At 33.5% G+C, this 27,777-nt stretch overlaps 1 protein-coding gene across 1 annotated transcript; it reads left to right on the top strand.

Moving 5' to 3' along the window:
- The first annotated feature begins 1,547 nt into the window (after positions 1–1,547).
- Positions 1,548–27,777, top strand: LOC110022805 (tobamovirus multiplication protein 1). Its single transcript, XM_020721917.1, has 11 exons — positions 1,548–1,921; positions 5,805–5,895; positions 5,981–6,033; positions 16,954–17,046; positions 17,159–17,230; positions 26,055–26,127; positions 26,216–26,261; positions 26,351–26,414; positions 26,856–26,909; positions 27,066–27,143; positions 27,413–27,777. Exons 1-11 carry the CDS (start codon positions 1,769–1,771, stop codon positions 27,503–27,505), a joined length of 870 nt encoding a protein of 289 aa, XP_020577576.1. The 5' UTR covers positions 1,548–1,768; the 3' UTR covers positions 27,506–27,777.

The following is a 27,777-nucleotide window of genomic DNA, read 5'->3' as shown; positions in this document are numbered from 1 at the left end:
CCCCCCTTTCTCTTTTTTATAGCGACATCTTTGGTACTTTGACGGGTAAAAGTCCCACCCCTTAGAGCTCCACCTAATAGTTATATGATAAAGTTTAATTTCTTTGATCTAAGGGCCGTTGAGGTTCACATGAATGACACAATTCAAAGATTATTGACCAGTGATGTTTGAACGTGTTGGGTCGACTACCTTTATAACTAGATAGACTTAGGGTCATAATAGCTTGGGATGACGGGTCCGTGGTACCCTGACCCAGACACTTCTATCTGTTTAGGGATTACTCCTCCCTTCCTTTGACTACTCACTTTGATTCCTTTCGCTCATCTTGTTGTCGTTGATATCATCTTGATGGTCTGTTTACCGATTAGCTGCTGCCCGTTTGGGATATGACGATTTTTCATTTGCCCTTATGGCCTAGAAGTGATTTGACGTATTGAAATTCCCTTTTAGAAAGATTCAATTGTTTAGCATGCTTCGTATGTTGAGGAGTCAGTTGCCCATGCAGAACCATGAGAGACTCACTCTGCCTTGTAGTTTAGTGGGAGCTTTGAAAACATCGGAGCATTCATATGTAAAATAATTATTCTTTGATAATTCTGTGCTAGTTGTCAATTCTAGTATAAACAAAACTCTCTAGATCAAAAGTATTCCTGGACAACCCCCAAGATGTAATTAACCAAGTTGGAAATGTCCCATTGGGAGCATTCTGGACCCCAAAATAAGCAAACACACATGAATCTCTAGATGTGGGTAGTTTATGTAAGTATTCTTTCATAAATATTGGTCCAAGGTGCTTCCGCCCAATCTTGTTTGGGCGAACATACTCGACTTATCATTGCGAGGTTTATCACACATAGACTCTCCATGTTTTTATTCTCTTGTTAGTCGTCATTATCATATATTCGTCTTTTCTGGTTCGTCTCTTCTCCTGATCATTTACATGATTGAAAAGAGAGACTTATTCGAAAAGGGAAAGTATACGACTGTGGACAAACAAACAACTCACTTAAAATTAAAAAGAGAAAAAACGAAAACACTTTGCAAGGAGATTCACATATTCTCATTTGTAACCCTTCAGTTACAAGATATAAAACATGTCCCAGAGCCCAGCATTTTTCTAGTTCGTCATATGGGGCAAGTCCATATTTGCTATTTTATTTCTTTTCCTCTTTCTCTATTTCTCCTTCAATGTTCCTACTACTCCAATCCTTGGTCATGATTTACAGGACAAGTTTGGATGCAATAACCGCGATCCCTTAGTTACCTTTAGATGAGTGGGGTCAAAGGATGAGAAAGAAAGGAGTTTAGTTTTGAAGGTCTTTGTTCGTTGCAATCTCATCATTACCTTGACTATTACTTTGTACAGTGGATTAGTAAGATCGAAGAACTGAGAAGAATTGCAGTATGCATGTAATATTAAAATTTTGGATGTTATCTATGCAATATACTAAGAATTAGATGACATGAATGTAAATTATAAGTCCCCTAAAAGTATCTTAATATAAATATGAAATTTTAGATGTTAGTACCTTAATACGTAGGAACTCTTTAGCATCCATATATATCTTTCAATATAGATTAGAAATAAACCAATCGAATCCTAAGCCGCCGCCCGGCTTCTCCCGTCCGTCCCTGTAATTTATCCAATCTTTTCACACCATCTTTTGTTGCTTTTTCGAGAGAGATCAATAGCTTTCAAGTCCCGTATTCTTCCCGGACGAGATTGTTGAACTTGGAAACCCTAGCGAACTGAAGTGGGAACTCAGAGATGAAGAGGCTAGCATTGGAGGTGGAAGCATCGAGGGCTACCAATAAGCTAGTTTCCAGCTGGTGGGATGAGATAAACAGGTCAACTCAGTGGCAGGATGGCGTCTTCTACTTTCTCTGCGCGGCATACGCCCTAGTCTCTGCCATCGCTTTGGTCAGACTTCAAACATACGCCTTTTTTCTGTAGCTCTGGGTTGTTATCGATGTTTTTACTTTAGAATGGCCTTCATAGCTTAATATGCTTGCCGAGTGGACCTTCCGTGAAAAGGAAGATTCGTACGATTTGATTCTCTTAATAATATCATGGGAAGAGTTAGGTCTCCGCTGGTCATATGGTGAATCTGCTACCTTTTATACTGCATGTTTCTAATCAAGTATCTTACCAGCAGGTCAAAGAGTTCCAGTCATGTTGTTGCGGAGTTCATTCTTTCCTTTTTTAGAATATTCATTGAAGAATTTATTGGAATGGCTGCTTAGAGCCACGTTTTGATCATCATCAGCACATTCCCTGTCTAAGTTCTTAACCTATGCCCAAATGGATTTACAAAATTGCTGTCGATGATCTCGACTAAATTGTTATTTATAAGGATAGCCTTAATCCTAGTTTCCAGGTTGGCTTAGACATGGCGTAGAAATGATGCTTATGGAACGTTTCTCTCAGCCCATAGTATGATTTGAGATAGACTTTCAAGGTTTTGCAGCACATGATGCTGCGGTTTATAATTTAAATCTTGTGTTTTTTTTTTCTCTAAGCATCTTCTTTTGTCAAATTTTCAGTTCAATTGGTTTAAAATTTCCATAAAAGTATATGATTTATCTCAGCCGCATGCTATCCTTTTCTCTAATATAAGTATGCTAAAATATTACAGGCTTGGAATATGATAATTTTTTTGGGGGATGTAAATGCATTTCACAAAGTGCTTATATTTTTAAATATTTAACACCTAAATCTTTCTTTTAATTTATATAATACCCTATTTTTTATATCACATAAAAATACCATTAAAATTTACCTATTATAGTGAAATACATATTTTTATCTATATGTTAATGTGATATATATGAGCGTGTTATCTAGGCAAATATAAAAATTTGGTTTTAGTTATGTAAATAGATAAGAATTAAGTGGTATCATATGTTCCTTCTCGAGTTGTATTTTTGTGGGACTATCTTTTATTCAACACTAGATAAAGGAGTAAGTTGTGCAGTGTTGAATGCCACTCTTCATTATTTTTGAATTTGGATTATAAATTTTAGCAACCATTTGAAAAAAGTAATTATGAATCTAATTTGACATGCCATGTGAAATATCTATAGTTTAAGCGTGAGCTAGTAATTTCAGGTAATGTGTTTTAGTGCCAATTTGTTTAGAGGTGTATTGTCTTGTAAGTCCCTTGATTAGAAAGTAGAACAAACATCTTTTTTCTCTATTATATTCATAGTTCTCACAATTCAAGGTTGTTAATTTTATAAATCTTAATATTTAATCCAAGCGATTTACTGTCTTTCAGTAAGTTATAATGGGCTTTTGTTATATCCTTCTCAGAAGAGACTACAAGAGCTGCATTGTATTAATCACACAACAAAAGTCACTTTCAAAAGTTGAACCTTTTTACTCTGGCCTTCTAGTCTATTTTGTAGCTTGTATTTCAATTCTACTTGTGTCTTATGTGTTTCGTTTTATTCGCCCCACCATTCTAATATAATCTTGTTATTTTATATTTTGTAGATGCTTGTTACAACATTTGTGCTGTTTGAGTTACTTCTGGGTCGAGTTTTGCCCTCTATTGAGATCCTGGATACTTTTCTGTACTTTATCTATTTGTTGAGTTTTCTTGTTGCTTTATTCCTACAATTTAATTGGCATGTTTGGAAGATTTGACACCGAAGATATGACTGTGCTCAGCATAGTTAAACTTGTGATTTTGATTCTGATGCTATTGTACTTCCAACAAGTGAAGCAGAGATCATGATCATTATTTTGATTCATCTGATTGTTTATTACATGGAAAATTCTTTCTAGTTAATCCAAGTGTATTTTTAAATTAAGTTATAATTTTGTTTTTAAATTTTATTTTGTGTATTTCTATATATTTTTCTTAAGTTACATATGATGTTTGTTGGCTTTTTACCTTTACAGCCAAGCTGCTTTACTTTATATTGCATTAGTCTGCGCAGATATGATTGTAGACTGACGAGTGACTTTGAGGATGAAGGATAATGATGACTGTGCTTTTAAATAGTAAAGTGTAATGCAATGCATCAGATTTATTTTCGCTTCAATGAGCGAAGCACAATGCATAAAGCAAAGTGTCATTTTTATTAACTAGAACGCCCATGTATGTATGTTCATATATCATGCTCATGCACTAAATATGTAATTCCAAAACTAAACCATGCAAGATTATTGTTTTAGATGCATATATTATTATGTGCAACAATAGATTGCCAAAAATTGATTGAAAATTCATATTGCAATCTTGTTATATCAAATTTAAAACTTAGTTTAATTAAAATACAAATGAAATTTTATAGACAATGTCTCGAAAATTTTGAAGTGCTTCTTAAAATTGAGTTGATACGGTTAAGAAATAGAAATTTGAATAGAATTATGAGAATCCAACAATTCAAAATTTGAGGAAGCATTGAGGATCCAAAGTGATGATTACCCTAAAATCAATGAGATGAAGGTTCACATGTGTGCTGAGATCTGCAGGAGGATAAGAGCTATTGTTGACTGTTTACTTGAGTTGTGAGTGTGATCACTCTAGAAAGTATACCGCTAAAGGAGAAGAAATGGAGATAAGAGTTGTGTGGAGAAGAAAACTTGATGGCTACATTTGCATGCGAAGGCGTGGCTCATTTATTCTTCCTATGAACTGAAATATCAATAAGTTGGATTGGCATGCGTGAGCAGCATGCTTAGTGATTATTTTAATGAAGTATGGCTCACAACACGTGTTTCATGCTTTGCATTATCTGGTTGTGATAAGATAAAGTTGGCTTATGATGGATTTACATTGCAACACTTGGCTTTAAAGCACTCTTTGATATCCGTTGTTGGGCACTAGAAAAGCTAGCATAGACTATTCATACTAGGTGCCTCTGCTAAACAATTGTCATTCTTTTCCTCTATCTCCGAGTTACATGCCCCAAATTCTTGGTCCTTTTGATGCTTTCTTCCGAGATACTTGTCAACAGCATTTGACTCTTCTCAAAATAGAGAATGGCTAGTAATTGATCTTGGGCCTTATGTTGTTATATCAATTTTGATGTGCTTTTCATTGATGTGATATGAGATGACATATGGAATGTCACATGAATGTGAAAAGACGACAAACATAGGCTGGTCATTGCTACTAAGTTACTATCATTTTAAATGCTTATTTATTACATTTTCTTGTTATGTATCTACTCCCATTTGCTACCTAAGAAGGGTACCAATTAGTACAGCTACCATTATTTGTTACATTGCTTCCATGTCAACTATTCCTTTCTCATTTGAGAAAATAATAGCATTCTTCATAACTTGATCTCTCTTCATGTTGAATTCCTCGTCGATAAATGAAACTTATGTGGATTTGAATCTGCATTTCTTTGTCTTATGGATGATTAAACCATTTCTTTATATCCCCGCTCAAAATTATTTGGTACATTTAGTCTCCGACGATAAAAAAAACTTGTTCATGTTTCTATTAGAAGGCAACGCTAGAAAACTACAAGTTTGATGTTTTTAACTAAGAAAAACCTATGGTTTTTATTTTAATTAATATATAAGTAGAGAACAAATTAACCTATATAAGTGCATTATTTATTGCTTCACACTGTTTAGTGCTTCCAATGTTTCAAAATGCTTCTAAACCAAAATTACACACAAAACATACGTTTATTGTACATTTAAATCATATGATTGTGTTTTGGATGTTTTTTTTTGTGCGGAAATTAACTTAATTGTTCAGATCAAGTAGGAGTATTCCTGTAACATTCTTTATTGGCAGTGACATTCAATGTTGTGATCTTTTAATTCGTTATTGCAGATTCAACTAATTCGAATTCAGCTTCGTGTGCCTGAATTTGGCTGGACAACCCAGAAGGTGTTCCATCTTATGAACTTTATTGTTAATGGAGGTGAATTTTAGAACTATGTTGACTTTTTTTGCAAAATATTTAACATTGATTTCACACTTTCTAAACGATTTTCTTTTTATTGCAGTACGAGCTATCTTATTCGGATTTCATGCTCATGTTTTTCTGTTAAAACCAAAGGTAAGCTTGCATTTTCTGTGTACTTCTTCTGAATTTTAGTCTTAAATTCTGGTTGGTGACAACCCAATGAAATTCACATTTGACCTGGTTGACTAAGAATCCATAAAGACAAAAATATAACTAAAGCAAGAAGTTATGTTATGGAAGGCTTTTTTTTCCCTAAAGCAATGGATTACAAGCCCTTTTACTGCTGCTTTTTAGCCTTCACACATTTTTGCCCTTTGTTGTGTTCTTGATCTCAGGTTGAATTCTTTTTTGCAGAATATGTTGTGAAACTCTTTTCAGATTCCGCTTAATATTTTATGATCATGCAGTTATTGTAGGACATGATGCATAAGTTCTTGTTTAAGTGGATCCGTTTCTTTAGTTCTTTTATTCATACACCTAATCACTAATTTATTTGACCATGGCATCCCTTTTAATCATAAAATTTAAACCATGCTCATGATATATTGTGTTTGATTTTTTTAAATCCTTTTTTTTGTTTCATATTCATACTGATGGAGGTGAGTAGCCTTTTTGATGAGATAAAATATTAACATTTACTATTGATGTTTGATTTTAGGTCTAAAGTTGTGATGTGGAGGTTTTGGTGGAATGGTGGCTAAAATACCGAGTCTAGTCTGGATTAGGCTTGTTTGGGCTGATTTGAATCATATCTTTGGAAAATTGGCTTAATAATAGGTAAATGGCTAGAAATGATTATTGGTGGTTAGCTTATGACGTATACTTATGATCTGAAGTAGATGGGTGGGTTTGGATGGGCTTACAATGTTGTTTACGGTTAGGGAACAAGAATAGGTCTTAATATACTCTTGCTTGGCCAAGAGCTATGAAGAGGAGTTTGGAATGGTTGCTTTGGTTGTTGGTTTGCTATATTATAAGAAGCTTAGGAAGTGGATGAAGAGTGGTGAAGAGTTTAGGAGCAAGTGTTATGGAGGATAAATGAATAACATAAAAGAAATACAATGATAAATACCTAATCTCACAAAAAAAGGCTTCACTTGAAGCCATGAAACACCAAACAACAATAGAAAAAGTTCTCACTTAAATATTTCATTGAACAACTGATTCAAAGCATTATATATCAGCCATATTTATAGGAATTACAATGTTAAAAAGTTAATAAAAGGAGAAGGAACTCTTAAAGAGTGGTTGGTGGTCATTAATGAAGGAAGGTACTAACTACATTCCTAATTTATTATTTTATTTTTTTATGACCTGTCATAAAAACCTGCAAATTTGAAAATTTAAACATTCTAGAAACTGAAATCAAAATATAAATAATAAAATACAAATTCAAATATGTCATCTTCTTATGATATTGCATTGGGCCTTGAATGGGTTTTTAATTGGGTACTTTCATAGGGTCTTGCTAGGGCTCTTGTAAGTGGATCTTTCACTTCATTTTGATGATGTGCTGCATCAACTCTCTCAGGCTCAATTGAACTCTTCTTCGTAGAGTTGAAATCTAAGAACTTTTGTACTAATTGTGGGGCTAAAGTTTCCAAATCAATTCGGGTTAGCCTTGCATCATCAATGGGCGGCTTATTCTTCCAACGAACTAGAAAACGATGCTAAGCAGCTGGTTCGATGGGCGCTTCATCGGTGATGATGCGTTCAACTTCAAGAAAAAAAGGATTTTGCACATGGGGAATTATATCTCCTACCAAAAAGTTAGTCTTAATAAGTGGTGGTTTGCTAACACCTCCATATGATAGAACATCTTCAATATTAATAATAGGTTGGACTAGCATACTGATAGGCAAATCAAGGTGATAAGCATTGGATCAAATTTTCCTTAGAATTTTAAAGGGGCCACAAGCTCTTGCTTATAATTTCTTAAACTTAATGGTGTGATACCTCTTAGGATGAATGCGAATCAAAATATAATCTCCTTTAAATTCTCTTATTGATCTATTATGATTTTCTTTAGAAGCATACTGTTCATTAATTAAAATAATTTGGTTTCTTATGATTTTATGGATGATTTGAAAATCTTTGGCAAATGAAAATGCAGAATCTGTGAATGCATGAGGTGGGAGGTTGGTTATATTAATATGTCGTTTGGGATTTTGGCCATAAACAATTTCAAAAAGTGAAGTTTTGGTTGTCTTCGAAATAGTATTATTATATGCAACTTCAGAGATAGGTAAATGCAAGTCTCAATTTCCTAAATTCTTTCCTACAAGGCATCTTAAAGATTTCTTAATGTTCGATTAACTACCTCAATTTGACCATCTATTTGAGGATGAAAGATAGATGATAGTTTATTTTCATGCCTAATAATTTCCAAAGAGCTTTCCAAAAATATGAAACAAAGCAAACATCACAGTCAGACACAATGGTTGAAGGTAGGCCATGTGGTGCAAATTCCTTAAAGAATAATCTAGCAACATGGGAAGCATTGTTGGTTTTAGAGCATGACAAGAAATGATTCATCTTTGAGAAGCGATCAACTATGACAAATATGCCATTATGTACTCGAGCTGTGCGGGGTAGTCCTAGGATAAAATCCATTGAGAGATCTTCTCAAGGCCTATAGGGTACCAACAATGCAACATATTGACCAGATTTTTGTTCAATGACTTTTGCTTGTTTACAGGTCAAACATTGAGCTATTAATTTTTTAACATCTCTCTTAATTGAAGGAAAAAAAATCATACTTTCTATTAAACAGATGGTCTTATCCTTTTCAAAGTGTCCAACTATTCCTCTAGAATGCAGTTGGAGATTAAAAATTCTCTAAGTGAAGTTCTAGGAATGCAAAGTTGTTTTTTCTTATATAGATATCAATTGGTGACAAAATATTCTTTGAAGAGGCAAAGGTTTTTCTATGTTTTTCATATAAATTAGATTAAGTCAGGACACATAAGGTACTCATCTTTGACCTATAATTTTCAGTTGTAGAGAGCTTATAGTTAAAAGCCACCCTAGATAAGGCATCAACAGGTTTATGCTCGAAAACAAAAGAATAATCTTGAAGAAATTCAACTCATTTAGCATGCCTATGACTATCTTTCGTTGAGTATTAATAAATTTAAGAGCATGATAATCTGAGTTAAGAATATGCTCCTTATGTAAAGGGAATGACGTCAGCGTCTCAAAGATTGAATGAGAGCATAAAGTTCTCTATCATATGTTGAATATTGTTGTTTAGGTTCATTCAATTTCTCATTAAAGAAAGCTATTGGGTGATTTTTTAAACTTAAGATTTCACCAATTCTAATGCCAAAAGCATCACAAGTTACCTCAAAAGCTTTAAAAAAATAAGGCATCCTAAGTATAGGGGCAGATGTTTTTAAAACCTTAATATGATCTGATGCTTTTTGTGTTGTAGGGGTTCGATGAAATTTCTCCAGTTTCGAAATGTCAAATATTGGGGCGACAACTGTACTAAAGTCTTTGATTAATCTCCTATAAAAAGTGGCCAGGCCATGGAAACTATGCACATCAGTAAAATTCTTAGGTGCGGGCCAGTCTAAAATTGCTTGAACTTTGGAAGTGCCAGGTTTTATTCGAGCCATGGAAACCAATAATTCCCACGAAAATTGCCTCAATTTGTAAGAAGAAGCACTTATTCAAGTTGATGTACAATTGTTCTTTCCCGAGGCTTTCAAATACTTGCTGAAGCTGTTATAAATGGTCCATCTCACTCGGGCTAAAAATCAAGATATCATCAAAATAAACAACAAAAACATTTCTTATAAAAGGTTTTAGGATGGTGTTCATTAACCTCATAAATGTACTTGGAGCATTTGAAACGTCGAAGGGCATCAGTGACCATTCATAAAGTCCATTAGGGTTTTAAAATAGTTTTCCACTCAGCTCTTGATTAAATCCTAATTTGGTGATAACCACTTTTTAAATCAATTTTAGGAAAAAAAATTGCCCCTAAGATTAAATACATGTCATCCAGTCGAGGAATGAGAAATCAACACTTAATAGTGTTCCTATTAATGGCTCGACTATCAATAAAAATCCTCTATGTTTCGTCTTTCTTTGGGGTTAGTAATGTTGGAACTGCACAGGGACTAAGATTTTCTTGAATAAATCCTTTCTTAAGTAAGTTTTCATCCTATCTCTTTAGTTCAGTATGCTTAGTGAAGTTCATTCGTTAGTGGGGAAGGTTGGGGAGTTGTGAACCAGGGGTTAAGTCAACGACGTGTTGAATGAACCTAAGTGGGGGTAACTTATCAGGTAATTCATTAGGTGCAACATGAGTAAATTCAGAAAGAAGAGTTGAGACCATAGCATGTATGTGAGTCTCATTAGATTCAGAGGTTACTTCTTTCATGTGCAATAAATGTAGGAGGGGCATACCAGAAAACTTCTTTTTTGTTGTTCCAAATCCAATAGTTTTTTTTAGAGTTGATGGAGCAGGCGAGTTGTTGGAATTAAGATAAGAAATGATAATGTTGTCCATAATAATAGGATTTCTTACAATCATTAATTGGAGCTTAGCACCTTACTTAAGAGTGGGTTTAGGTTGTAGATCAGAATTGGGTTTATTAAGTGCTATGGGAGAGACCTTTTTCTAAAGGCTGGATAGGAACGAGCTTAATATTTTTATAATTATATTTAAAAACATAAGTATTTTATCTACTATAGTGGAGTACATTCAAGTCACACAACTAAGGTTTACCTAATAAGATGTGAGCATTATCCAGGAGAAGGACATCACGCCATATTTGATCTTAATAACTACCAATCTTTATAGAAACGAGACACCTAATTGTGATAGGTAGAGATGCATGATTGAGCCAACTAACATAAAAAGGTTCAGGCAGTTCAATTTTAAGATTTGTTCCAGTAATGGCATGAGTTGAGATGCCATTTATTGCACTTCTTCCATCAATAACTAACCTGCATCTTCTCTCATTACAAATAACATGCATATTGAAAATATTCTTTCTTCTCCAATTTTTAGTTTCTATTTTGGTAACAGTTAAACATTTTGTTACAGTTTTTGGAGAGTCATTAAATATCCTTAGAAAGAGGTGTGTCATCATAAACTTCTTCCATTTCATCATCAATAGAATTTTCAACTTCGTCCATGAAAAGAATTTGGGTTTTACATTGGTTTTGCATATGATCCTTTTGGGGTATTTAAAACACCTGATATCTTTATTATTTTTTAAGCTCCCATTAGTAGGAGCTTTGAGATGTTGGGTTTGACTAGTATGATGAGTGACTCTAACAACGGGTTTATGTGATGAAATGGGGGTGTTTGCCCTTTTAATTTTAAAAGAGAGGTGGATTTCCTTTTATTTTCTACTAACAAAGCATAATGGAAGGCCTCTTCTAGGGCCAATGATAAATTTATTGGCCAATTGCTAGTAGTTGTAAATGCAGTTGGTACTGGTAATTGGATCTTCAAATGTGTTCAAGTATTTAGTTATAGAAAAACTACCTTGACTTAACATCAATAATTGCCCATGTAATTTTTTTCAAATGATGTTGACAATTTAGTTCTTAACTTCTCCTTCATTTCAATCCAAGCGAGAGTGCTCCTTCCTAACCTCCATTCCTTACCTAATGCATTATTCCAATACATTTTAGCATGACCAGTCAATTTCATTTTGGCAAATGCAACTATTTGATAATCATCCATTTTATGCTGCCAATAAAAAAAATCATCCATTTGGACTAACCAATCTAAGAACTTGGGATAATTCCATCATAGGATGCATCCTTAATTTAACTATTCTAGAGAGACCATTAAATTCATCATTATTCCGATAAAGATGATCCGTTCTACCTCTATGGTTAGGTTGTTTTCTATGAATTTGGTCTTCTCTTGGCTCTAAGTATGAATCATTTTCTTTTAATGGTATAATAAAAAATTGGTTAGGCGGTGGTGTGACAAGGGGTTTATTATTTTGAAGAACATTTATGATTATTTGCACTTGATCTTTTAAATCTTGCATTTGTTCTTTAGTGTCTTCAAATAATTTTTTATTCTTAGTATCATTTTTATGAATCCTAAGATCTAAAGAATCAACCATTTAAGTTAAAATTTCAATTTGAGCTTGGGAAACTAATTTAGGTGCCATGATGTTTCTTTTTTTTTTTCCTTGTGAAGAGAGATGAAAGTGAAAAGACTATAGATGAGAGAGAGAAATAAAATATATATGCAAAAGTAAAGTAAATCTTTAGCTACAAGAAATTTCAGGTGAGGAGGGGGTTACAAAGACCATTTACGTCATAAGCTATCCTTAAGCTGTTTAAACATTTTTGAGAAAGTTCTTTTTAGCTCAAATACACTAACTTTTATACATGCTCTTATAAAAGAGATTTTAAATGCAATTTTCTATGATCTACTAACCTCAAGTCCTTAAGATGGCAAATTTTTTCAAGTTTTGACATAATGTGCAACTAGTTTATCATAAAAAGTTAACATAAAAAATCAAGCAAAAAACTTAATATTTTGATCATATCATTGGTAAATTTGTATTTTCTTTAAGTGGAACACGCCCTTAACAATGTTTTCACTCAAGAAAAAAAAGTTTAGGTATAGGTTCACACAAGGGATGTAAGTCAGGCTTCATAGTGGAGTTTGCTAATTAAACTTCGTGCTTACATCATAATTTTGCAAGAAATATATTAGATATCCAAGCTATTAAAAGAAAAAAAATCTATCATTAGAAGAAATTCACTAAACTCAACGTTTTTTTAAGTAACTCATAAGCTTGTAGAGACAAGTCCACAACAAAGTATTTCTTCTTAGATGTCCAAAAGCTCTACCCAAATCAGCTCCTTCCCAGATTCGCTCTGATATCAAATATGATGGAGGTGGGTGACCTTTTTGATGAGATAAATATTAAAATTTACTATGGGTGTTTGGTTTTAAGTCTAAAGATGTGATGTGGAGGTTTTGGTGGAATGTTAGAAGATTTATGAGGGAATGGTGGCTAAAATACCAAGACTTGCTTGGATTAGGATTGTTTGGGCTGATTGGAATTACCCCTTTGGAAAAGTGGCTTGAATAGAAACGATTATTGATGGTTAGCTTAGGATGTATACTTGTGACCTAGAGTAGATGGGTGGGTTTTGATGGGTTTACAATTGTGTTTGGGGTTAGGGAACAAGACTAGGTTTTAATATATATTTCTCGGCCGAGTTTGTTGATATTATAAGAAGCTTAGGAAGTGGATGAAGAGTGGTGAAGAGTTTAAGAGATTAATGAATATCATAAAAGAAAAGCAAAGATAAATACCTATTGTCACAAAAGAAATGACAACATTTGAAAGCACCAAGCACCAAGCAACAAGCAACAAGCAACAGGAGAGAAAATTCTCACTCATATATTTCATTCAACAATTGATTCAAAGCATTACATATCAACCTTATTTGTAAGGATTACAATGATAAAAAATCAATAAAAGGAGGAACTTTTGAAGGGTGGTAAGTGGCCATCAACCTTCCTAATTTATTATTTTAATTTTTTAATGAGCAGCCATAAAACCCTCCAAATTTGAAAATTTAATATTCTAGACATTGAAATTGAAATATAAATAATAAAATACAAATTTAAATATTTCTGCTTGATATGACTTGTGATGCGCCTTGAATGGCCTTTTAATTGGGCACTTGCTTAGGCTCTTGTGAGTGGACCTTTGACTTCATTTTGATGATGTGCTACATCACATGCGCTGAATGAGATGTGGCCTTATTGCCATGCTATTATGCTGTTCAGTTGAATCTTATTTATTGCTCTCCTTTCCAAAATTTTCATTGCTGAAAATAATGCTTCGAAGTTAAGGTGTTATTGTTAGATCAAACTTCTTAATTACCAGGATTGTTGAACTTATAATTTCTTATATGTGAAAGAATCTGCTCTTAGTTTAATTTGCGAAAACAAGAAATATAATGCTATTTTTCAGAAAATTTTTTTTTTTGGTGGGTTGGGGTGTGGTGGATTTTTTGGTTTTTTTGCCTTACCAAACACCTTGCACAACATATAACTATAGAATTCTTAGCAATGGTTGGCAGGCGACTAGATTTGTGTAGTCCACTTCTTCTGGTCAAATCATGCGATCAATAAGAAGTTTATGTAGCCTTCATTGGGGATTATGTCAGGACAAATTCTTTGATGTTCAACTTAGGTATGTGTATTGAAAATAGGTCACTCTTACTGGTCCAGAGGGATCTCCTAATGGATCTGCTCAACTCTATTCAGATGTAATTGGTGTTGTTTTGTTATATTCCTAGTTTTCACCTGTGCTATGAAAATGCAATGTGATGCACAGTGTTTTATTTTTTGCTTCAAAGTAGAAAACACTAATCAAAGTGACGCTTTTATTAACTAAAGCGCTAACAGATTAAATAAAACTATTAATGTATAAATAACTTCATTAGCACTTATAAAATATAAAGTATGGCTTAAACGTTGATGTAAAATAGAAAAAAATGTGTGAAGCAATGCCTAATTTGAAAGAAAACATTGATTATGAATCTACAAATTAAAATTTCATGTAATTTCTAATAGTCTGTTGCAATAATTAAAAATTTAAAAATTACTTTAAAAAAATCTTATAACTTTAAATAAAATATGTATTCTAAAGTATAAATAAATTAATAAAGTCTAAAGTTTTATAAAACAAGCTAAATGAATTCGGTAACATTTTGTTCACTCTCGCTAAAATGTAAACTGGACTAATTGCTTTGTTTCAACACTTCAGGGCGGGCTTCAGTGAAGGGAAGCGGGCGTCATGCGCTTTGCTTCGCTTTGCACGTTAAGCTTACTTCGAAGTGTATTTTTAAACATTGGTTCTCACACTTTACGATACTTCATGCAATTTGCCACTCTAAATAGCTGCTTGAGTGCTTTGTTTTGACATGTGAATGGCTAATTATTCTCAAGGTTGAGGTAAATTTTACCATTTTTATGACCCTCTCTTATTTAGTGCTAGTGGAATGAAGTTTAGCTTCTTTTCTTTGAAGTTTTTAGTAGGAGTGGTGTGTGGTGAGTCTATCCTTGTTTAGGATAAATAGACTAATAGGTTTAGGTAGGGTTAGGTATGCAATAGACTAATAGGTTTAGGGTTAGGTATGCATGAGATTATTGTTGTGAGTTTAGGGTTTAGGGTTTGGGAGGGACTTCCTACCTCTCAAATTGTAGGATTTGAAAGAAATCGCTGACCTCTCGAATTATAGGTGCTTATCTTGTGTATTCATATTGATTGCTTTAGATTATTGAAGAAAAAAATCTGTTTTACCTTGTTTGGAAAGATTTTTACAATAAATTTGTATCAAATGGTATTAGTGCGTTCAATTATGACAAGAACATCTGGACCGCGACATGGAACCGAGGCCTACTAACCTTGTAATTGGACCTTGTGACTGAACTACCAAACTTCCTGCAACAGCAACGACACTATAGTCGTGATTGAGCCTACAGAAGCCAACGAAGGGATTGGCATGCATACAAGAAGCAAGAGATTGGCACGTATACAAGAAGCAATGGATTGGCATGCGTACATGAAGCAACGGATCATCGTGCTTGAGATGTTGTTTTCGGGTTCGACGTTCATAGACCCGAAACTTCATAATCTTGTAATTAGAGCTTGCAGAGAATGCAACGATGGGATCGCAACTTACAGAGATCCCAAACTTTCTTTTTTCTCTACGGAGAAGGCAATGATGGCATCACGGTTACTGAACTTCGCGGAAAAGGCAAACGTCGGGATCATGGCTTACAAAGACCCAAAATTTTACTTCTTTCTCACCCTTCCGCTCCATCCAAGTGATATAGTCACCCTTAGAGCTAATTGGTCGAGGTCACGACTGGTGAAAGTTCTAATCGATCCAAGAAGCATGACCGTTCAACTTACTGTAGTTGCGATCCGAGTGACCAAACCGTGCAATTTATCTTGAGGACAAGGTATATTTTGGGCTGGGAGTGGGGGGAGTGTTGTTATTCTAATGCCTAGGCTAAGAGCAATTTTGTTTTTTATATGTTGAAGGGCAATGTAGTCATTTCTTATTTATTATCGTTTAGTATAAGTAGACCCTAATAGGTCACATGAGATTATTGTTGTGAGTCTTAGGTTTAGGGTTTAGGAGAGACTTTGTAGGATTTGGGAGAGTTCGCCTACCTCTCGAATCGTTTGTGCTTATGTATTTGTGTCGAGTGTTTTTGATTATTGAAGAAAAAATATGCTTTACCCTAAGTTATGTGGAAAATTGTGTTGATTTCTTCGTCGGATAGTATTCATTCTATGCAAAAACATTTATTAATATTGGTAGACTTAGTGTTGATGATGTTCTTATTTTAGCGAAAGCTGTGCAACTTCAGCTTCAATATTACAAAATGTCTTTTTATCCTACTTCATTTTAGATGACCTTGGAGGGGAGGGGAGGGGTTGGTGGTTGGGGGTTGCAGGGTGGGGCGTTCTGGATTGAACCAGTTAAATTATAAATAAATGAGCCTATCAAATGTGGTTTTAGCCCACCTGCAATGCATTTTACCATTAGCTCATGCTCATTCATTTCTATTATGTCTACTATTCAAAAGCTTTGAGGTCTCTTTCTTAGTGATATACTTTTTATTAATTTTTTTTCTCTTGATTTTTGATATGCTTTATTCTCATTTTACCTCATTCTTATTGTGTGCAAGTGTGAACTAAATACAACGTCTCTCTATCATTAGTAACAACCCAGATGCTTAATTGGTGGCTTTAGTTTTCACCCGTAACTGATTTAAAATGCCTGTATCCAATCGGTTCTGGTAGGAACCGTCCACAAACATTTTTGGTTTCACCTGATAAGGCCGAAATGGGCTTTTTCATACAAAGGAATTAAAGTTTTTGCCCTTTTAGGACTAGACTATTTGCAAAATCTTAAACACTAATGGAATATGATTGTTACCTTTTTATGTGTTTATATTTGATAAGTTATTCCTTTTGCTTGGAACAGGTGTTTACCTTTGCATTATTGGACCTTCCTGGATTGTTGTTCTTTTCTACGTACACCTTGCTTGTCCTTTTCTGGGCAGAGATCTATCATCAGGAAAGTCTGAAGCAGCTCCTCTTTGTTTGCGCCATAAATTGATAGATATGCCGAGCAGTTTGAATTTTTATACCTTCTAACATTTGCTGTTAACTATTTTTATTTTTAACAGGCACGAAGTCTTCCAACAGATAAACTGAGGATTGTCTACATCTCCATTAACACTGTTATTTATGTAGTCCAGGTACTATTATGCTTAACAAGATCCTGTTCTGCCATTGCTTTTCACCTTTTCATACTACTGGCTATTATCTTCTTGAAGCAATTCAATTCATATGCATCAAAGGTGAATGATAGTTGATCGGAAAAAATTGTTTGAAAGTAGGAAGTTTGTGGTTAGAAAAGATTAAAAAAAGCCACGATGATTCTAATATGAAAGCTGATGACATTTTGAAATAGCATGATCAGATAAAGCTGAAGTTATCTTTTTTTTTTGTATTTCTTATGCGAATGAGTCAATTTGTTACAACTTAAGATTATTGGGTAGTCGGAAAAACTACAAATTGATAATTTTTTATTATTTCTTTATTTTTCTCAGGCTTACAACTAAATTAATAGCTTTATTAATATAATTAGGGTAAAGAATTGCTTCATTTTAAGAATCGTATCTGCTGTTTGTTTAACACAAAATGTTATTGATTGCTTTATTTGATATAGTTCCTCGCATTTTTTTTCTTACATGCAGTATCGCTTGTCCATTAATTATGTATTGGTTAATAGGAAAATTTTTTGTTTAGGAATATATGACATGGCTCGCATTTTGTCAAACCATGGAATGAAAGGAAAATGAACTGAGTTTTCTCCCTATCTACTAATTCCAAGTCCCTTAATTTATTTCTAAAAATTTTGGCAGTTGCTCTAACCATTCAATTACTTGTGAAAAATTCTGGCAAATTAAGGTTGTTATCATTACCTTCATCAGTTGCATCCTAAATTTTGGGATTGACTTTCTGATATTACTAATGAATTCGTTCAAATGGTAATGATTAATCAACATTTAAATATATCTCACCTTGAATAATATTTTATAGGCATCTCTATGACCAATACAAAAAGATACATGTGCTAATTCTTGATGTGAACCCCAGTTATAATTGAAAATTCTTTTATTATTTGTTGTTAGTTCTAGAGCTAGTCACAAATCCTCTTATTCTTAGAATTATATTTAAAGCAAAATTGTTTGCCAACTACTCCAAAAACTCCAGTAACTCTATAAATCTTAATAAATATTTAATGCCTTAAATCATCATTCTTCTTCTTCATCTCGTCATCTTGTCCTGCATGGTCAAGCTCTGCTTGTAGTTTTTTTGAGAGATACTTCCTTAGGATTTCAGAGTCCACTATGTATGTAAGACTTTTTTCGTAACTTTTTTTGTTGGTATCTTGAGCCAGTATGTAGGTCACCACATATTTCTTTTTGATATGAATCTTTGAAAGCTTCATCTTGCTGTTCCATCCCCAAGTTTTTGCCAATAAATGATAGCTAGAAAACTCTTGACTCTTAGCACGACTTTTGTATGGGAGATTAATTGTTTTTCTTTTATTTGCAGAATACTTCCATTGGAAAACCTATAGGGTAGTAATTCTATTGGATTATATAGCTTGATGAAATTTATGTGATTTTTTGAAGCTTGCTTGCTCTAAATCTTCCGTTCTTAGTGTTTCTTCCATATGTTTTGATGATTCACTGTTAAAAAACCATTTGGTGCTTTATATCATTGTGCCTTAAATTTGCATTTGGATATATTACATTAACATGTGAGATGTAACCGTGTTCTTTAGAAATCAACTGCCAACGAACTGTGCCAACATAAGCATTTAAGGAACTTCAAAGCAAAACTTTATGTGCAATGCACTTAATTAAGTAATGAAGGTGGCAGGGATACAAATTGAGATTGATAATAATGGGCAGTATTACAAGGCTTTAGTGGACTAATAGGTAGACTTGGTGTTGGGCTCACGTGGATGTGCTTTGAAAGGTGCAGAGTTGCTGCATGACATTGTAATGCTAGTGGCTTGTGTTTGTCTTTTTAGTATATAAGGTACAATGAAATATAGTCTTTAATATTTCTACAATTTCGTTTATCATTTAAATCATAGCTAAAATAATGATGAATATTTTATTTTTTTTATTGAATATCGCTTCCGTGAATGTTTCTATTTTGGTAGGAATATGCTAAATAGGAAGGTTTCCTATATTTGGATGCTAGTGTTTGGTATTTTGGGCGCATAGTGGGATATTGTATTCATCCCTATATTATAAATAGGATGTATCTCTGTTGAATATGACACTATCACATGAAAATTTTTTTCTCTTACATGGTACTAGACTTGTTAGCTCTTCCCTTCCGACACTATTCACCATCCTATCTTTCTTCTCTTGATCCTTAACCCTTCAGTTGCAGAGCTCCTGATCTCGTCACTTAACCTACCTCCCGATTGTGTACATTGCACTCATCCACACACTATGTTTGGTTGGTTGAATCCATGCTCAATGCACTTGCTCGTGCGCTTTTGTGCTTGGTTGCTTCTTGTCATTGTTCTCATGATCCTCACACTTATTGTGCTCGCTCGCTTGCTTTCATTATCTCATGCTCCTAGGAAATTTATTTGCAGCTCATTAATGCTTGATGATAGCAATCATTGTATGGTGTTGTCTAATGATTTGCCAAGTATGTTCTTTCTTGACAATCAGTAGTCAACAATTATGAAGATGAGGATCGTATCATTAGACTAACTTGGAGCACTTGCAATATGGAGATCAGTTGAAGTGGATGAATTCAATAAGATCAATGATACAAGATGTAATTCAGGCTCGATGGAGTAGATTCAGGCTCGATGTAATTCAATAAGAACAATGATGCTAACTTGATGCTAGCATTTGGTATCGATGTAGTTCAGGCTCGATGTGGTCTATTAGTAACTTCTAGAGGTTTTCGATATTAATTGATGGAGTAGATTCACTAAAAGTCTGAAGGATATGATGAAAACAGACTAAGTTAATTTAGAGTTTGACTAAAATTAGATTAAATTATGTATTTTATTTTATTTTAGATTTATCTATCATTTTCAAGTACTTTTTTAATTTACTTTATATTTTTCTCTTTTTTTTTTTCGGTGTCTATTATTTATATCAATTATTATAATTAATAATCATTTGCTTAGAAGTTCGAAAAAACTTCATTTTGTGCATATAGGAGTCCTAACTTGTGATAGCTTCATAGCGGGCAAGGGGCACTAATGGACAGTCAAACTAGCTATTGTGGCTATTTTTGACATGTTGGGAACTATTTTATTTTATTTTTTTTATTTGAGAGAACATTTTTCCGATTTATATGGGATGCTTTGAGCTGGTTTAGGTTGGTGAAAATTATTTTCAAAGGGATTATTTGCTTCATCTTCTATGAAGAAACCGAAGAAAACAAAGTATTTATTTCAACCACAATGCCGTGAAGGCATTATGACGCGACACCATCCACAAGCATGCCACGATCCTGTTGCGGGATTTTAGTGAGTCCCGTCACGAGGTTTCTACGGTGTCCAGATTTAGCGACCCGCGGTTCCTTAATCGTAGGAGAACAGATTTGAACGAAGTTTTTTTTTTAATTTCCTTTCTATGTTTCAACAAGTTTTCTTTTATCCTTCTTTAGTTTCGAGTTCTTTATTTTTTATGTAGTTTTTAATTAAGTATTTTATGTTATGGAATTTTTTGTGTGTTGGACTGATTGGATTTCAGTTTTGTTGGTTTTATGAATTTAAAATATGTTTCTCTGAATTTTGTTGTATTGAGTGTTGCATTATCTTTCTTTTTCAAGTGGTATATATGTATCTTGCTTACGAACATTTGGTGGAACCTCATCTCCGCCCGTACCTCCCGATTTTCCATTGGATCGTTGTTTTCAGCCAAGACAGTTGCTGAACAACACATATCCTCTTCCAAACATCGTCAACTTCATATATTTCCATTGTCTTGATATTCAACAATCGTCTCCTCTCAAAATCTATGTATCAAATACCTTTTGAGCCTTCGAATGGTATCACCTGGAATTTACTCTTAAGGAGTATTATATTTATTTCCTTTTGCTAGTGATGTATGTATCTTACTTAAGGAATAGGTGGTGGAACTTTCTTGCTGCCCGTACCTAGCCAATTCGCCGTTGGACTACTATTTTTAGCCTGGACAACTGTCGAACGACACCTATCCCTTTGCAAATGCTGTTGGTTTTATATATTTTTGTTCCCTCGCTATTGCACAACAACCTCTCCGCAAAGCACAATCCCCAAATATCATTTAAGAGTTTTAGAACAGTATCATCTGGTATCAGAGCGTAAAAAGTTCTAGATTTTTTAGGGTTTTGTCTTCTTTCTCCCAATCCAAAATTCTAAAAATATTTTCATTATTCCCAATTAGTCTTATCGCAATTCCTACCCCTACCCAAAATTTTCAAAATTTAATATTTATAGATTCATCAAAATTTCAACTCGACATCTATCACCAAAATCTAAGCACATGACCAACCTTGTTTTGCAATCCTTCATCTGCTCGAAACCTGATCGGGAAGATAGGATGCCATGCCTTTAACAGGATGACCGGGAACTTGTGGAGAATATACAATGGGAAATCCTTCAATTGTAATGGAGACTTGTTGTATTTGAAAGGAGACAATCCAGTGAGGTCTGCATAGCCACAACAGTGACTCGTTAGATGAAGAGGTGAAAATGAATCCCTTCAACCAAGCATTTCAATGATGAAGAACCACTATCTTGACGATTCAACATGTTACATGAGAGAATAATCCAGAATCTTGGAGTAAAGGTGGATTTATCGAATTTTAATTGTCACATGGCTCCAAATGAGTTTATTGAGTGGTTTCAAACATTGATGTGAATATTTGAGTACAAGGATATTCCTTAGGACAAGATAGTTAAATTGGTAGCCATCAAATTCAAGAAAAGTTCTTCATTGTAGTGGGAGATTCTGAAGCGTATTCAACAGTAAGAAGGGATGAGTAAGATCACTGTGTTGTAAAAGATGAAAAGTGAGATGTAACAAAACTATTTTTTCCCATATTACTGACACGACTTTCATAAAACTCCACACTCTGTGCTAGATAGATGCTTCTGTGGAGGATTACATGGATGAATTTGATCAACTTATGCTGAAAATTGAGTTAGTGGAACCAGAGGATCACACAGTGACTAGATATATTGGAGGGTTGAGATTATTTATTAGGAATGTAGTGCAATTGCATCCGTATTGGTCCATACTCGATGTCCAGACCTTAGCTTTGAAGATGGAGAAATAAAGTTATTAGGTGACCATCCCATCGTTTAGGCAAAGTTGGATCCCAGAATTAGGCAGTAAAAGTACATCCAACGGATTACCCAGGCTAACCCCACCAGAGGAGAAATCCACACATAGTGGAGAAAAGGTAGAGATCGTCAGTACTCTTAAGTCTGTCTAAGCTAGGAAGTGCTTCAAGTGTCACAGCTTTGGGAAATTTGCGTCCTAAACAGAAGAATGATATATTTCACCGAACATGGTGTAATGGAGGAGGTAGAAGGTGAAGACTCAGAGGAGCATGGAGAGGAGTACCATCTTGCAGCCAACGAGGGAGTGATGCTGGTAATTTAAGTTGGGCCCATGAGAGAGACTTCAACAAGATTAACATTAGTTCTTCTAGAATGTAGTGCGTCCAATGTGACAGGAATTCTTACAGAGTTTGAAGATATTGTGGCATAAGTTATCTTTTTGGAAGCATTAAAAGGTGCATCAGTAGGACTATCATTAGTTGTCCCTATGAGTTTGAGAAGCCGATATCGGACACATGACAAGCACAGATAAGAGAGTTTCTAGATTTTCAAAAATACAATCAACCTCCTAAGTTCTCATTGCTGATGGAGGTCCAAAATGTCAGAGATGAGAGGGTCTTGAGCTCTCTTTGGAAGGCTATATTTAGTAATTTGGCTGTTAAGTTTCAGTTTAATTTAGCAATGTAATCACGAATATGAATGGTGGACCACAGCTTTGGAAAATTTCTCAGGCATTCTGGAGCAAAGAATACTAGTTTCTAATTTGGAACTTCTATTAGTGGATTTTTCTATATGTGTATTTGACTGTTTGGATTTCAGTTTTATTGGTTTTATGAATTTGATCTATGGAGTGTTGTATCGTCTTGCTTAGGACAGTTGGTTGAACCTCCTCGGGCCCATACCTCGTCAATTCGTCATTGAACTGTTGTTTTTAGATGGAACAGCCGCCAGATGACACCTATCTTTTTCCAAATGTCGTCAACCTAGCATATTTTCTCTTGCTATATTACTACTAACTCCCCACAAAATTCGCTTGCCAAATTGCTTCTAGGAGCTCTAGAACAGTATCACATTATTTGGCAGTATTTTTTTTTTTAAATCTCTGTAGTATTTTTTGGGAAAAAAAAAAATTATATATTTTTTTGTATTTTATTGTATTTGAAATAGATTTTGCATTAGATTGTTAGATGATAATCATTAAATCACTTTCAAAGTACATGAATTATTTGGCAGTATCTTTTTTTTTTTTAAAATCTCTGTAGTATTTTTTGAAAAAAAAATAAAATTGTATTTTTTTTGTATATTATTGTATTTGAAATAGATTTTGTATTAGATTGTTAGATGATAATCATTAAGTCACTTTCAAAGTACATGAAATATTTTGACTTAGTTTTTAATAGTAACCTTTGTGGTTTGTGTTTAGTGATACTCGGTGAAGTTGTGTGGAAAAGCTTGCTTGGTTTAGTGGCTCTTGTCGAATCAAGAAGTTGGTGCATATTCTCTTGAAACAAGATTTTGTAAAAGGTTCTCAATCTACTCGAGTTAAAGATTATGATAGTTGAATTTGGCATGGTTGTACGCTAATTATGTATGGAACCACATAAAAATTATATTATCTAAATTTTATTTATAGATTTAGTTATTTCAATTATGCATTTATTTTACTGTTGTTTTGAAATGTTCATGGAGTGATCCTTAAGCTAATCATCTTATCCTATTGAGTTAATGTAAATAATTTTATATTGTGCTTGCTAGTCTATCGCTTGGACATCTAGCATTATGTATTTGCATAACCATATTTATCTGTGTTTCGTTTTGTACTTTTGTATTTTAGCTTTTTTGTGTTTTGATTATTTTAATTTGTGCTCTCAAGTGTTTCAATTTACTCTGTTTGGGATAGTAGCAACTTTTTCTAAAGATAGTCACAGAACTTTTGTGGAAATTTTGACTTTTAAAAAGTTATTATGTATTATGTGCTTTATATATATATATATATAATATTATTCTATTTATTTCTTATGTGAAAATGTTGGATGATCGTTTTTTTTTTTTATTATTTTTTTTATGTCTACCATATATTAGCAGATTATGTTACAAAAAAATTGATATATAATTAATTTTATTCTATTTATTTCTTATGTGGAAATGTTGGATGATCGTTTTTTTTTTATTATTATTATTATTTTTATGTCTACCATATATTAGCAGATTTTGTTACAAAAAAATAGTCTCTTCACTAAAATTTCTACAAAGTAGCATGAAAGCTTTAGCCAAATGAAAATATCACATATTTTTTGAAGTAAAATAGAGAGAAGGCTATCCCTTAAATTTATCTTTGTCAGACATCAAGTAAAATCGAGATTATTCTTTACAATAGCAGAATAGATCATTCTTTCTTTGTCAGACATACATACTTAGGTTCTGTCATACTTTGTTTATATTGGCATCTTACTTGATGTTGTCATAATATCTCTGAAGAAAAGTCACTATTTGCAATCATATTTTTTTCTCGAAGATTTGGGATAGCCAAACTATGTTCTTGGAGGAAAAGGATATCAATGTCTTATTAGAGGAGATACACTATTGACCTTCTTGAAGAATTTGATCATATTCAATGCAAGCAATTGATTCACCTAGGGAGACTTAGACCGCTTTTAATTATGGAAATCTCTTTGATGATCCATCTTAATATCAAAGATTATTCAAAAGGTGGATTTATGTGATTGTTACTCGGTATTTTCTTTGTTATTCAGCTCATGCAATCTCCAAAATGGAAGCATTGGGAGGCTATCATGTGAATTCTTAAGTTATTAAAAAATCTCTTTGACAATAGTTACCATATACATATACTAAGATTGAGCATCTGAATGATGAAACATTCTCTTATTTTGATTATACAAGTGTAATTGAAGATATGAAGTCAACCTCATGATATTGTATGTTTGGAGGTAATATAATTACTTGGAAAAATGAGGAACAAACTACATGTGAAATGATATGGGTAAAGACTCTTTTGGAGAGTTTGATTCATCAAACATTTATCCTGTGAGATTGTACTATGATAATCATGCCAGTAATCCTGCATTTTCATGAACAAACTTAATGTATTAAAATTGATTTTCATTTTATGTCAGGCGATGTGCTCTCCATGACGGCGGTCACTCACACTTTTTAGTTCAGATTAAGTAATTAATAATTTTGCCAAGACTCTGTCTTCTTTCCCTTAATTATCTAATAAGTTAGAGGTAACTGATATATATGCTCTAATTTGAGGGGGAGTTTTAGGGTAGAACTATACTAAATGGAAGGCTCCCTTTATTTGTAATGTATTATATTCAATTTTGAGTGTACTTTTGACATGGTATTTGTTCCTTTTTAATAAATAGGAGGACCCCTATTGATCCCGTGACAGTTTTAAAGATCATTTGATTATTTGAATCTTCAGGGTGTCATCTATTAAATTACTTGTGTTATTATAACCTTAGAAGGATGTTGCTATGATTCTCTCTTCTAATTCAAACGTCCCCATTTTCTGCAGAAGTTTACTGTCTTTTTTTCATTTTTTTTTATTGGCTTACAGACACTTTAAATTTATTCTCAGATGCTTGATCGACTTTACAAGAAAGTAATTTAATGTGCTAAAATCACAGTGGCTATCCTAGTTTGGTGTTATGAGATTTTTACTTTTCTATCAGATCTGTATATGGATATACTTATGGATAGACGATGCTAAAGTTGTGGAGGAAATCGGCAAAATTTTTATAGCAGGTAAAGTCTTATAATGCTTTAATTTGCACTGTTTATTTTTATTCATCAATCTATAGGATATCCTTGTTTTGTTTTTTTGCAATTTCAGTGGTATCCTTGATTGCTGCACTTGGTTTCCTGGTTTACGGAGGACGGTAAAAATTTTCTCAACTTTCTGGGACATGCTTATTTTTCTTATAATTGAATTTTAATTACAGTATTTTTCAAATTATTATTTTGTTAGCCTCTTTCTCATGTTGAGGCGATTCCCAATCGAGTCAAAGGGTCGAAGGAAGAAACTATACGAGGTTGTGTTTTTCTCCATGATCGTTTAATAGGGACTCAAAGATTCATTTATGGAAGATTTACATACATACCACTCCTTTTTTATGTATTTACATATCTAATGCCTAAACTCTATTTTTTACATATGTGGTGCTTGTGTATGCATGAAAGATGTTTTTCATTATTTGAAGGTTAAAATAGTGATATTTTTTATGAATGTAAATAGAAAAGTTTAGATGTTAGATACCTGAATACATATAAATTGGGTGCTTTGTATGTAAATGCCCTTTCATTTATTTATAGTCAAACTGTTGGCAACGTTAAGATTTCTTAAAATTCAAAATGCATTCATTAAAGTTTTTCTAGGATTATTCTGCAAAGCTTTTCCAACTATAATTTTAATAATATGAGATGCTTTTTTGAAATTTCCAATCGGATTTAAACCACAAGCTTTGCTATTTCAGGTTGGGTCTGTAACGGCTATATGCTTCGCTTGTTTTCTAATTAGAAGTGCTGTGGTGAGTTTTCAGGCAGAATTCAAATTCTCTTTAGTCATATTTAAAGACAAAATATTTCTTTTCATACTTTATGAGAAGATTGCAGCACTCTTTCATATCATCAACTCTGCTATTTTTATATTTTTACTTGCGCTTTGCTTCTACCGACAACTTTAGGTGGTGATATCTGCATTTGAATCTGAGTTATCTCTCGAAGTTATGGATCACCCTATTCTAGACCTCTTCTATTACACGGTAAGTTATTGAATAAATTTAGATGAATTTAGATGCACACCATGCAATTTTTATACATTTACTAATCTAACCGCTAAACTTTAATATTTACATAACACTCGAATCTTTGGCATCACATCAAAAATACCCCTTATCACTACCTTCTCAAAAGTGAAATACATATTTTCATGCATAGATTTTTTATACCAGTGTTATAAATGTAACTTCCAACTTTATTTTACTTAATTCTTATTCCAAGTGAGTGAGTTTATGATTAATTGATGCAACAGCTTACTGAGATACTTCCATCAGCACTTGTTCTGTACATCCTCCGTAAGCTACCTCCCAAAAGAGTATCGGCGCAATATCATCCAATCCGCTGACACGAAAATGAGCCGAAACAGACCTGTTTGAATACTCGACAATTATCTATTCTTAAGATGGTTTTAGGGTTCAACGTTTATTATATTTATTGAATGCGGTGAGATGACTTGTAAGGTTCAAAATGCTACTTTTTTCTTTTGTGAATTTATACTAAGTTGAAGCATGGAAGCTACGGAGGCTAAGGTTCTTTAGATAACGCTAGCCTCCCATTTACTAATAGTTAATGTAAATAAAATGAATCCATTTCTGCTCAGGATGGTTGAGAGTCTCA

The sequence above is a fragment of the Phalaenopsis equestris genome, unplaced genomic scaffold (genome assembly GCF_001263595.1).
Source record: "Phalaenopsis equestris unplaced genomic scaffold, ASM126359v1 Scaffold000202, whole genome shotgun sequence".
Taxonomy (NCBI): domain Eukaryota; kingdom Viridiplantae; phylum Streptophyta; class Magnoliopsida; order Asparagales; family Orchidaceae; genus Phalaenopsis; species Phalaenopsis equestris.
The sequence above is the reverse complement of the archived record's forward strand: the minus strand, read 5'-3'. Positions and strand labels throughout refer to the sequence as shown.

Bases quoted from the DNA above. Each gene is read 5' to 3' on its own strand.
- LOC110022805 (XM_020721917.1), top strand. From the start codon at position 1,769: ATGAAGAGGCTAGCATTGGAGGTGGAAGCATCGAGGGCTACCAATAAG. The intron at 5,896-5,980 runs GTGAATTTTAGA...TTTTTATTGCAG, and splicing joins GAACTTTATTGTTAATGGAG to TACGAGCTATCTTATTCGGA. The intron at 26,262-26,350 runs GTAAAAATTTTC...TTATTTTGTTAG, and splicing joins TTCCTGGTTTACGGAGGACG to CCTCTTTCTCATGTTGAGGC.